The sequence below is a fragment of the Ambystoma mexicanum genome, chromosome 6p, assembly GCF_040938575.1.
Source record: "Ambystoma mexicanum isolate Mex_15411 chromosome 6p, UKY_AmexF1_1, whole genome shotgun sequence".
Classification (NCBI taxonomy): Eukaryota; Metazoa; Chordata; class Amphibia; order Caudata; family Ambystomatidae; genus Ambystoma; species Ambystoma mexicanum.
The window spans coordinates 812,732,571-812,745,642 of NC_090935.1; the positions used below are offsets into that span (position 1 = coordinate 812,732,571).

Sequence of the window (13,072 nt, forward strand, 5' to 3'; positions counted from 1 at the left end):
AGGGCTGCTTCCTAGTACCAGCACTCTTTTGCCTGTATATTAATGATTCAGCAGAAACACGTTTGCTGGCTGCCAAAGATGTTCCCTTTAAAAGAAAAAAAAATACCAAATTATGTTACCGCTATATGCTGATGACTCAAAAAAGCTTGCAAGTACAGCTGAAGTCCTTTGGGTGCAAATAAAGGCTGCTGAGACATAGGGCCTGATTTACAAAAACGTTCTCCTATGGGAAAACCATATTCAAAAACGCTTTGTAAATCAGGCCATATTGTGCTGAAAGCAAAGATGGTATTATCAAAGCTAAATCAAAGATGATGTTATTTGGGTGCCACAGATTTTGAAAAAACAAATAAGAAATAACTATCTATCTGGATGGCATGGCGCTGGTAAGTGTCAGTCTCCCTTACCCAGAGGTTAAGTATATCTTCAAACTAACATTGTGTTAGGGAGAATTCTCTCTTTAGGCTGAATTTGCTAACCTAGTGAGTCCCCCAGCAGCTTTGCTGGATTTCTGGAGTTTGTTTTTTTCTCCTGCCAAGAGTGAGACTCTTTTTCTCCCACTCTTGGACATGATTTATGGTGTTCCTTTGACTGTTAATGTGTTTTATGGGCTATGGGGACCTTTACTCCATAGGGTCTCATGTGTTTTTACTGTGTGTGTTACACAGCACCCTCTGTGCAGTGACACAGGGGTGTCATAGTGACACCCCACCATAGACTCCATACCCTGGGACTGACTACTGTCTCCCAGGGCATGTAAAGTCACCATTGGCTTTACTAGTCCCAAATTATGAACAGAAACCAGTACAAACCATCATATTTTGGACATACTGGTCGGGGCAATTCGATTGCCCCGGGGTCTGTTAGTCGAGGGGGCACGTCTCTGTCCCCCCTAATCGAGTTTTGGCTGGTGGCAGTGGATACTACTTTTTATATTCGACCGTGAATATATCCCTATGGGATTTTCCCATTGTTCGAGGCTACCCACTTTAATTATTTAATTCTCATAGCCTCGAACATACCTCCAGTTTATTTATTTAATATTAATTCGCCGGTTGGTATTTTTTGCCAGGACTCGATTCTAAAATGGCGTTTGTGTTCTCTTCTGTGACTCCAACCCAAGTCGAGCCCTTTGTTCCACTTTTTGGCGGGCTTCTCCACAGAAGCCTCCAAAAGTGGTGCCACTCTGTCTGGGTACCACAGGGGATGTGGGAGGGGGTTTAGGTACCCTGGACTGAGTTACCTTGGTAACTCAAGTCGCACTCTTGTGTGATTGGCCCAAGTGGTGAGCCGGCCGGCTCAACACTTAGAATGTTTGATTGACAGCTAGGCTGAGTGAATGGGGGGTGTGCTGCATAAAAGCAGGGCTTTGAGGACTGGAACTTCAGAAGTCGCCACAGGACCTGAGAATTCGACGAGGGAGAAGCTGAGCCGACCTGCCACGACGACACCACCGGTGGAGCCCTGCGGAACCGACTCACCACTTCCCGACGACAGAGAAGATCTCCCGGCTGGAGAGGCTTCTTCCCCTGACTGGTGGGCACAACCAGTTTACCTTCTTTTCCTCGCATCCCAGGACGTCTGGTGGTCGAATTGCCCGTACCAAGCACCCCGGCAACCGGATAGCCACTTACCACTGGACCGCGAATAAAAGGACCGCTCCTTTTACCTGAGAACTCTGCGGCTGGTTTCTTCCCTGGCAGTGCAACGGACTCTTGTCTTCCTCCCCGACGAGATCCTCTCTTCCCCCGGACGAAGCACCGACTTGCATCCGCTGCCAGGAACAACTGCCCCCGCTAGAGTATTCTCACCACTTTAAGGTACCGTGTCCGCCAGGCCTCCGTTTCTAAAGATTGCTACAAGGTAATAATAACCTCTTAACCTTCTGGACTGACCTGGCCGCCTTGACCCTCTAACTGGTCCCTTTCTTTTGGTCCAACTCTTTCTGAACCTTTGCAAGACTTTTGTGCACTTCAACCGTGTGACCTTGGACACATTTCGTTCTGATCCTCTTAAAGTGGATCCGGCCTTCTGAACTCTAACTTCATGGTTTTACTTGCCTTGCTATCTTGTGGTGTTCTTGTGAAAGTGTTGGGATCTGTTTCAAATTATACTCTGCTTTTCTCTCCCTTTTAAAACGAATTATTAGAGTGCCATCTGCGTTAAGCGCTCACCGCTGTCTGAAAATAAGTAGGGCTTTACTTAAGACTTGTCTAATATTCTTCTAAGGGAGTGTATATCTTTTAGTGACCGTGTTTTTAACTGCTTAACATTAGTACCTGTGTGTTTTTATAGATGTGGTTTTAAATAAATAATTATATCTCTTTTACACCAAGCTCTGGTCAGTGTTTACTTGTTCTACTGTGTTCTTTTGACCTATTGTGAATACTCTGTATACTGCCTAACTCTTCTTGAGGGAAGTCTGACTGCTCAGCCACAGCTACCAAATGAATCTGTGTGGTACAGACTGCTACCAGGTGGGTTTACTGCCAAACACCTGTAGTCTTAAATCTTTTGCAGTGGTCCCAGAGGGAACTGCACAGGTTTCTGCCTAACACATTGTACATGGCATATCTCTTTGGCCATAGAAGAAAATAGAGGCAGCAGACAAGGGCTATCCCAGTTTTGGTCTGTAAGCATGAGAATATAATTTTCACACAAGTGAAAACTGTATTTCGGTTAAAATCTGGAAGCACCACCACTTATGGTGCAGAGGTTTGGGCGCTGTATTTGGCATGTGCTAGGATTGGGCTCAGGAAAAGGGCCTTTTGGAGAAAAACAAAACATCTGCTCCTCCTTAAAGGATTCCCAGGTGATCCCTTAGAAGTTAATATTGGCTCCCTTTCTGCCTTGATAAGGTTGTGCGCAATCTGGCCCCATAGGCACATCAGAGATTATTTTCATACAAAAATTATCGGGTTGATATGGCTTGAAAGGATTATCTATCCACTCCACAAAGCTAAGTTACTGAAGGGCCTGAAAAAAGGACCTCAAAAATTTGAAACTTGAAAGACAGTGAGACCTCCAAATTTCTAAGTTGCTGTTGCACGCGGAGTCACTACACACGAAAACAAAGAAGATGTTGTGGGAATGTTGTCGGATAGAATGCTGGAAAAATATCTTGTCTTCCTTGGGTTGACATCTACACAGCTGACTTCTTCCAACAAGCCTATTTAAAAGTGCTAACCAGACAACAAGAAAGGTGTTTATTTTCTTTGGCCAGGTGTGACAAAATATCCTGGGACAGTAATTTAACAAGGTGAAAGATTTTCCAACATGTTTTATTAGTTTGCCCCTGCTACCATAAACAAAGATACAAGCACATAGGAAAGGTTCTTAGGAAGGAAAGATTAGTTATACTGAAAAAGATGCCATGGTGTATCTTCTAAGAAATGCGATTCGAACAGTCACAAGAATGGTGGCCAGTTTTCTTGTGGTAGTCTTGCAGATCAAGCCCAGAAGTGTGGCACTTTTCTGGGGTATATGGCAGTGAGAGGCTTCTGTTGCCTTTCACTTCAAACATAATTTTCCTGGTAACATGCATTTGGCACCTGGCGGTTCCGTAATCTTTTATTAAGCTCTGATGGCAATGCTATTTTATGTTTTTTAATCAGTTGTATAACATTATTTTTTTTATTAACGTTTCGTCTTTTAAAATATTGTGTATTTTTCTATCACAAAAGGCTCTTGGAGTTTAAAATTGTAAAATCAAAACACAAACTCACTAAGTTTGGGTGATTTTGATAAAAAACAGTTATTGAAATGGCCATTTCACTTAGGTAATGACTTGCTTGGGTGCAATTGTGCCCTATCTGGCTTATTATAGCCCGGTACCCCCTACTTTTATTATCCATTGATTGATAGACCATGCAGGAGTACCTTTTTTGTATTAGAAACTTGGGTAGAACTATCAATACTGCAGCCAGTGTTACCTGTGTACAGGGAGTTATGTATCAGCCCTTTAAAAAAATTCACTTAAACTTTTAGGGATTCCCCAATTCTTCCCCCTCACCCCTCGCTTCTGCGGAAAAGGATTTGTTCTAAATTGTCAAGGGCTATTGATGCTCTGACACAAGCTTGCACCTTGTGCGGAAACTTACACAAAACAAACAACTGTTCAATCATGTTTCACCATGCCTCAGTGAAACAACGCCGCTTAGCCCTAAACCTTCCACACCCTAGCAAACTCGAGAATTCAACCTCAACAAAAGAACCATCAGATAACAAGAAAAGACTTGGGGGCAATCCTGCAGTGCAGCCAACCTCGATGACTGATCACCACCCCCAAGGCCAGCTACTACCAAAACACCATAACCAATGCTAATAATGAAAGCAGTGCTCTTTTCAAAGCCATCAAGCAAGGCAACAACTCTCTCACTGACCGATCTGTATGCACTCCATGAAATAATCCACCGCCATCACCGTTTTCTTAATGACCAAGTTCAGCATGATCCACAAGTACAACTGACACGACACCACACATCCCAGCTCACAAAACCACCACTACCTGGACAATCTCCCAGGCACTTGCCATAGAATACCTGATTTCACCATAGCATCCTTCTAGGCCACATCTTACATGGACAACATCCCTACTGCCTCCATACTAAAGACCCGACCGACTGAAGCATTCTCCTCTTGCCTGGCAATCATCAACAGCTCCCTCACATAAGGCACCTCAACCCTCAAGAGCAAGAAAAAAACCTGCTTCTCAATAAAACAACACTGGACCCCGACACCCTCAGCAACTACCACCCACCCATTACCCATCTTCCTTTCCTAGGAAAGACCCTTAAGAAAGCAGTACCCATTCAACTCCTTCATCACATCAAAAGCAACAATCTCAAGTCCTACCAATCTAGCTTCAAATCCAGATACAGCACCAAAATGAATACCATAAACCTGATCAATGATGCCCTGATCATCCTTGATGATGATCATCCTTGCCTCCTGGTTCTCGTCGAACTCTCAGCTACCTTGGACAGTAGAACACTAGACACTCACTGACATTCTACATTGCTGTATGAGGATCAGGGAGATTGCTGGTTCAGATCCTACATCTCTATTTGCCACCAATGTGTCCAAATTGATTCATCCAGATCCCCGATGCTACTCATCACATTTGGAGTCTGTAATGAACCAACCTCTGTTCCTTGAAATTCATACTTGACATGGTCCCGCTCGGAACTGCAACATCCACATACATCAATATGCAGATGACATGCAAATGTACCTCAAGATATCCTCCATGAAAGACATCCATGGGCCCAAAGATTGCCTCACTATGATCCAGTGATGGATGTGTCCAGTGCAACAACACCAAACACTCTGACATCCATGGCTGACTCTCTGCTTCAATCCTTGAGAGCTTCACCGCAGCTGCCCACCTGCACCAGGTCCCTTGGATTCTACATTAACAGACACCACACCTTCAAGGAGCACATAGAAAGGAAGACACAAATGGCTTGGTACCAATGTTCCCTCTCCTGCGGAAAGTCAAGCCCTTAATCCCAGCAAAAAATGTCAGATCGAGATTCCAAACCTTGGTCCTCTTCCACCAGGAGGGTGGCAAACCACCTGGAAGGCTCTCAGGCGATCACAATGTCACCCGAGATGTACACTACATGCTTCAGCATGACACATAAAAGGACCATGCAAATTCGCTGACATCACCTGACCCTCATTGAACAGCACTGGCTTCTGCTATGAGCACTTATCACTTTAAAATACTGCTGCACCATCTACAAGGCCATCACCCTCAAATGCCAAGCTACCTCCCTGAGAAGCTCAGCATAAATGAAGGCCTACGATCCACCAATTCCAGGACATGTGCAGACTTAAACTCTGCTGGTGCAGGACTTCTCTATGTCCCAAATTCTAGCACCTCATCCCCATCAACACCTGACCGACTCCCTCACTTCTACAAGACCCTCCTCTTCAAGCAATGCATCATCATGAATTATCATCAACTGACATATTACTGGGGAAAAGTCTATGGTGTTAATTCCAAATTCAAATATCTTTACACACTTCACAACTATAAACAAATGATTAAAATTATCCCAAAATTAATTTTACTTGGAAAATGTTATTTCCAGCTGTAATCCTGCTGTTTAAAATCATCCAGGAACTTTGATCTCAGATATTTAGAATGTTTAATGTTCCCCTTTACAGACATTGGGCCTCATTCCGAGTGCGGCGGTAAGGGGTTAACGGCACCGGTAAGGATGCAGGTGCCGTTAACCCCCTACCACTGCATTCCGAGGTCCCTCAGCGGGTCATACTAAGGCCGGCTGGTTTTACCAGCCACCCTTAGTGGGAGCTGCTAAGGGACCAAGGAGCTAATAACGGGCCCGCTATTTGCGGGCCCATTATTAACTCCTTCCCCATTCCCATAGTGCCATATGGGGGCTTGAATTGGATGGGGAATGGTTTTCGGATTGGGACTTACCGTGTCCGCAAAGGTCGGAATGTCCTGGTAAATCCCCATTCCGCCACCACGGACCCAGGCTTGGAGGCAGCCATGGTGCTATTAGCACCATGGCTGCCTCCAAATTCGTAATGACCGCCATTCTCCTGTCAATTATCTGTATATGGGCCTCATTATAACATAGGCACTCCCATAATGAAGGGTGCCGGTACGGGACCGGCACCCTTCATTACGGGATGCCCTAATACAAGGTTCCCTAGCGGGACCAGGAACAGACGTTTGATAAAACCAGACTTCCTTTCCGGGTCCAGCGAGGGGACCAAGGAGCTAATAACGGGCCTGTTATTAATGTGCCCTTCATTAGCTCCATCCCCATACCCATTGAGCCCTATGGGGGCTCAAATGGGAATGGGGAATGGTTCTGTGCCTGAGTAATTACCGGGTCCTCCAAGGTCGGAATGACCCAGTAATTCCTCATTCACAGTCCCCGGTATTGGAGCCCGGTATGGAGGCAGCCATGGCGCTAATAGCACCATGGCAACCTCCATACTCGTAATGAGGCCCTATGGGCCTCATTACACGGTAGGCGGTAAGGGTTTACCGGTACCGGTAAACCCTTACCGCCTTACTACGAGGTCCCTTTGCGGGTCCTCCCTTAACGCCTGGTTTTTCCAGGCGTTAAGGACGGGACCCGCAAAGGGACCTCAGAGCTAATTACGGTACAGCAATTTGCGGTACCGTAATTAGCACCTTCCCCATTCCCATTATGCCCTATGGGGCAAAAATGGGAATGGGGAAGGGTAAATGGGGATTGGGGAATTACCGCCCCCGCTCACCTTGGAGTAGGGCGGTAATTCCGCCATCCACCAAGGCGGACTCGGTACGGTTCCGGCGGCAACCATGGCGCTAATAGCGCCATGGTTACCGCCTACCGTGTAATGAGGCCCTATGTCTCTGAAAATACAGGCTGACTTGCTATAAATAGCCACCTTATGTTACACACGTATCCTCTTCTGGGTCCCATCACATTTGCACATCTGGTTTTGATTCAGTGAACATTCACTTTTAAACAAGGCAAAGAAAAACCAACTTGCCACTATGAGATCATTGGAAAAAATACTGCAGGGCAATGACACTTTGCAGGCCGAATTTTTTTTTTTACTAAATAGAGATTATCAATAGCAACACACATGTGTGTAAGGTTGTGGGTGCAACATATTGAACCCAGTAGTAAGTAGTTTACATGTGTTTAGACAAACAGCTTTATTTAGCTGCTAAGCCGTTCAGAACTAGCCTGCATAGAAAATTTGTCAATTCAGTTTACTAGCTGATTCAATATTTAAGCGCTGCTGGGATATTATGGGAAAATGTTCTATCTGCAGTCTCTGCATAGATTAGCAGTTCATCCGCACAAAGAGATATTCCTTTGTTCCATCTTCCACAATGGAAAGGTCATATCTTTTGATTGTTAGAAGAGAGTAAACATCATGTCTCGTGTATTTAAGTAATTTGGGGCACAATGAGTACAAGGGTCTAGGCTGAGGAATGGAAACATATTTACAAAAGCATAACATGTGCCATGTTTCACCAATAGCAAGGCGATCATAGTTGTTCAGTATTAGTCACCAGTAAAAGGACAATGACAAATCCAAAATATATTCTTTGAAACTAAATATGGCCTTAAACATGATCCATCAGCCCAGGAAGCTGTGATACAGCTCTGCCACTGCATATTGAGGGCAGGTCACAAAAAACCCTGCCCTTAAACTGTAGGGCCATATAATTGGATAGTTCTAGATTAGATCAGCTATTGAACAAATCTTAACTGCCATTTTTCATCAAACCAAAACACAGATTAAGCTACTGCCAATTCATTTGCTTCTAGCAAATCTTATCTTCGTCCCGTGAGTCTAAACCTCCAGAGTGTCTCTGCCTCACATTTGTACAGCAATGCACCCGTTCTCTTTCTAGGCCAAAAAATCCAATACCAAGCCACATTGCAATAAATGGGGTGGATTTGGTGAATGACATGGAACCACACCAACAATGAGCTCAAATTGCACAAATTGAGTGAGTTTATGGTCCCCCAAAGGTAAATGGCTTAGAGAAGCAATGGCATAATATGGGAATTCTAAGCACTCTTTAATGGCAGAATCATAGAGTCTCCTGGATATAAATAAGATCCATTATTGTCCCAGTCCAGTCCACAAGTGAAGCTAGATGTGGTCTCTAAAAATGTCTATTCTTGTACTGATGACCCTGACATATATACGGGTCGACTTAATTTCCAGACTATGGGCCTCATTATGAGTTTGGCGGCAGCCATGGAGCTATTAGCTCCATGGCTGCCGCCAAACCGGGCTCCTTTACCGGGTTCCCAGAATGAGGAATTATGAGGCCATTCCGAGTTCGGAGGGCCCGGTAATTCCTCCCGCTTGGAACCCGGGAACGGACCTTCCCCATTCCCATCTGAGCCCCCATAGGGCTCAATGGGAATGGGAGAGGGAGCCAACAACGGGCCGATTACAACCGACCCGTTGTTAGCTCCCTCTACCCCTCGCGGGACCCGGTAACTACGCCTGGTTTTACCAGGCGTCCTTACCGGGTCCCACGAGCGGACTGCGTAATTTCGCGGGACGGGTTAAACGGGTCCGTCTCCATTAGCGGAGCCGTTAACCCGTTCCGCAAAACTTATAATGAGGCCCTATGAGTTCTAAACCAACAAATTTGGTCTTTGAATGTTTTCCACCAACCATTTGCATCAAAATAACCTGGTAAGGTATTCATCTTCATATAAAGTCTTATTGAAGCATGGGTCATAAAGACAGTATCATCGAGATAGATTAAAATTCCGTCATGGGCCCACCCTGCCCTTTGTAGTAGCTGGCAGGATTTTTGTGCTCTGGGTTTCAACTGTTTTATCCCTCCACCACTAAAACACTTCTTTCTGAATGCAGGTACATTCTCCCGGTTTGGGTATCCTGCTGCATAGCAGTATTGAAATCTGTGCTGTGTTTTATAATTTAATCTCTCAGCTGAATTATGATTCACATTCAAATTTAATTTTTATTGTATTTGACAAATCTGTTTAATGGCAAATCAATGAATCCCACATTTTAACATGTGCACCACACCAAATAGATGTGTTCTCTGATTTTGTTTTAACTAGCAGTTAACATAATTTCAACCACATTATGATGCATGTCTTGCCCCGGGATAAAAATGAAATTGGAAATAAAACAGAATTGATGTTTTCTTCGTCTTCAGCAGTCACTATGGGCACAATTGTGTTACAAGATGCAAGCACTAGTGTCCACCTCGTCTGGCAGGACACTGGTGCTGTCTGTTGTGCTTTGAACAATTTGGCCTGTTGGGAGCAGAGTGTGTGTCTAAACTCCCAAGCACATACAAAAACTATGAAAATGATAGGGTCCTCTCAGTGCTTAATTTGTAAAATAAATAAGAGCCAGGCCCAAGAAATTTTGGCTCACTAATGCCGGCAACTGCGGAGCCGCGGCCCGGCTCAGTGCTAGATCAGACCACCACCAGTCTATCATACTGCTGCGGCTCCATGTCACATGTCGGGCGCTGCAGCATCTGCCGGCACGAGTTAGAAGTGGATGGATCGGATCCAGGCAGGTCCACCTCCTTCCTGTATCATTCATAGGGCGATAAATTATGAACCGTTACATTGGGTAATAGCACCTGTTGCCACAACGCCTAGCAGCTACAGAAAGCTGCACCGAATCACTATATAAAACACAATAATATTATGACCATCACTATTCTGATACATACAAGTGTCCATCGAAATGCGTATTGTACATTGTGCATTGCAATCGGAAGTTGGACACTGTTTGGGACCCAAATGTTATTCTTTTCAACTTTGCAATGGGGGACATATATGCGACACACGATAGTGATTCAATGGTAGAATTGTTTTAATGCAGCATGAAGCTTTGACCTTCTCAGAAGACAGTAGTAGATGCATGAACAGCCGAGCCGGGTTTGTCACCCGATTTGACCAGCAGCGTCTCCTCCTGTGTGCGCTTTCTGCAGCTGAGAGCTATACATGGTGTGGCTGGCATGCGCCGTTTAATTCTGTTTTAGCATTGCTGTGGAAGGGTGTGAGCTTGCTGGCTGCCGCAGCACACTGGCTGGGTCTGCTGCTGCTGACCACGGGAGCATTGTTGCATGGCAGAGCAGCAGCAGCCACTGTCACCTGTAAGTTGTAACCTGGCTGCTACTGTCTTTCTCTCATGCGACAGAGCCCCAGCCAGGGCCTGCACGCAAACGGGTATGTCAGAAAATGCCTCAGTCCAACCACAACTCCTCTCATACGACAGAGGCCCATCCAGGGACTGCGCGCAAACGGCTATGTCGGAAAAGCAACAGTCCAACCACAACTCCTCTCATGCGACAGAGCTCCAGCCAGGGCCTGCGCGCAAATGGCTATGGCGGAAAATGCCTCAGTCCAACCACAACTCCTCTCATGCGACAGAAGCCCAGCCAGGGCCTGCGCACAAACGGCTATGTCGGAAAATGCAACAGTCCAAGCACAACTCCTCTCATGCGACAGAGGCCCAGCAAGGGCCTGCGCGCAAAGGGCTATGTCGGAAAATGCCTCAGTCCAACCACAACTCCTCTCATGCGACAGAGGCCCAGCCAAGGCCTGTGCGCAAATGGCTACGTCGGAACATGCCACAGTCCAACCAGAACTTCTCTCAAGCAACACAGGCCCAGTCAGGGCCTGCGCGCAAATGGCTATGTGGGAAAATGCCTCAGTCCAACCACAACTCCTCTCATACGACAGAGGCCCATCCAGGGACTGCGCGCAAACGGCTATGTCGGAAAAGCAACAGTCCAACCACAACTCCTCTCATGCGACAGAGCTCCAGCCAGGGCCTGCGCGCAAATGGCTATGGCGGAAAATGCCTCAGTCCAACCACAACTCCTCTCATGCGACAGAGGCCCAGCCAAGGCCTGTGCGCAAATGGCTAAGTCGGAACAGGCCACAGCCCAACCACAACTTCTCACATGCGACAGAGGCCCAGCCAGGCACTGCGCGCAAACAGCTATGTCGTAAAATGCAACAGTCCAATCACAACTCCTCTCATGCGACAGAGCTCCAGCCAGGGCCTGCGCGCAAACGGCTATGGCGGAAAATGCCTCAGTCCAACCACAACTCCTCTCATGCGACAGAGGCCCAGCCAAGGCCTGTGCGCAAATGGCTAAGTCAGAACAGGCCACAGCCCAACCACAACTTCTCACATGCGACAGAGGCCCAGCCTGGCACTGCGCGCAAACAGCTATGTCGTAAAATGCAACAGTCCAATCACAACTCCTCTCATGCGACAGAGCTCCAGCCAGGGCCTGCGCGCAAACGGCTATGGTGGAAAATGCCTCAGTCCAACCACAACTCCTCTCCTGTGACAGAAGCCCAGCCATGGCCTGCGCACAAACGGCTATGTCGGAAAATGCAACAGTCCAAGCACAACTCCTCTCATGCGATAGAGGCCCAGCCAGGGCCTGCGCGCAAACGGCTATGCCGAAAAATGCAACAGTCCAAGCACACCTCCTCTCATGCGACAGAAGCCCAGCCAGGGCCTGCGCGCAAATGGCTATGCCGGAAAATCCAACAGTCCAAGCACAACTCCTCTCATGCGACAGAGGCCCAGCCAGGGCCTGCGCGCAAACGGCTATGTCGGAAAATGCAACAGTCCAAGCACAACTCCTCTCATGCGACAGAGGCCCAGCCATGGCCTCCGCACTAACGGCTATGGCGGAAAATGCTTCAGTCCAACCGTAACTGTACAACAACTTTGGCCCGGCAATGGGATTTGGGTATGCCCTGAAATAATGCTCTCAAAAGTGGCCGTCATTTAAAGGACCCCAGCCACTGTTTAATCCTATTTTCTTTTAGCAACAGATTGAGGGCGCTATCCCAAATGCACACCTATTCCATCTACATCAAGAAGCCCCAGGGTACAATGGACTCTAGTTCTCCGGTGGCTGTTAAGAATGCATTTTTTAGATCAATTATATTTTGTTTGTGTAACAGATGTTTATGAAGATTGGATTTTCTTGCAATTTGAGTTCAAAATGCACGGGCACCCATGTTTACTTAATGGGGCCGCTGGACAGCTGCTAAGGATTCCAAATGTGCTGACCCTCACTTTACCTGGGTACCCTCACTCCACATGACGGCACCCTGTTCTCACACTGCATACTCTTAATGAGTAGTAATAGTTTTGCAGAAATTTCACTGCAAAATAAGGCTGGGCTCATTTCCCCATTGCATCGTAAAAAAAACGATACCATGTTTTTACAACAATCAACAAATATGGAGCTCCCATCCACCCATTGAGATTAATTTTATGTGAACATTCTTCATACTTATAAATTGTGGATAACTTAAAACCCTCACTGGATATTGCCTTCAGATCTCAGGGCGATAAGACAGGCCTATGTTAAAGGTACGTCGACCTCGACCACCAGACTGATGGCCATACACTGCCGCCCCAATCCCCATCCGTCAGCTCACCTTGAGCCTACAGGTACAGCCAGGCCCTAGCCCAACCATGCTGGGAGCTGTAGCCGGAGGAGACAGACAGGAGGTCTGGACTACTGCCGTTGCTGTGT

At 46.5% G+C, this 13,072-nt stretch overlaps 1 protein-coding gene across 3 annotated transcripts in view; it reads right to left on the reverse strand.

The window, feature by feature from the left end:
• Nucleotides 1–13,072, reverse strand: part of ST8SIA4 (ST8 alpha-N-acetyl-neuraminide alpha-2,8-sialyltransferase 4) — a 715,738-nt gene that overhangs the window by 282,272 nt on the left and 420,394 nt on the right. Inside the window, exon 5 of one of the 3 annotated variants that reach the window (XM_069625458.1) lies at nt 9,950–10,082. The exons of the other annotated variants lie outside the window; for them this stretch is intronic. Coding sequence (XP_069481559.1) covers nt 9,965–10,082 — 118 coding nt within the window. The 3' untranslated portion in view covers nt 9,950–9,964. Of the gene's footprint in view, nt 1–9,949; nt 10,083–13,072 lie in introns of those variants that run through there. 3 annotated transcript variants of the gene reach the window in all.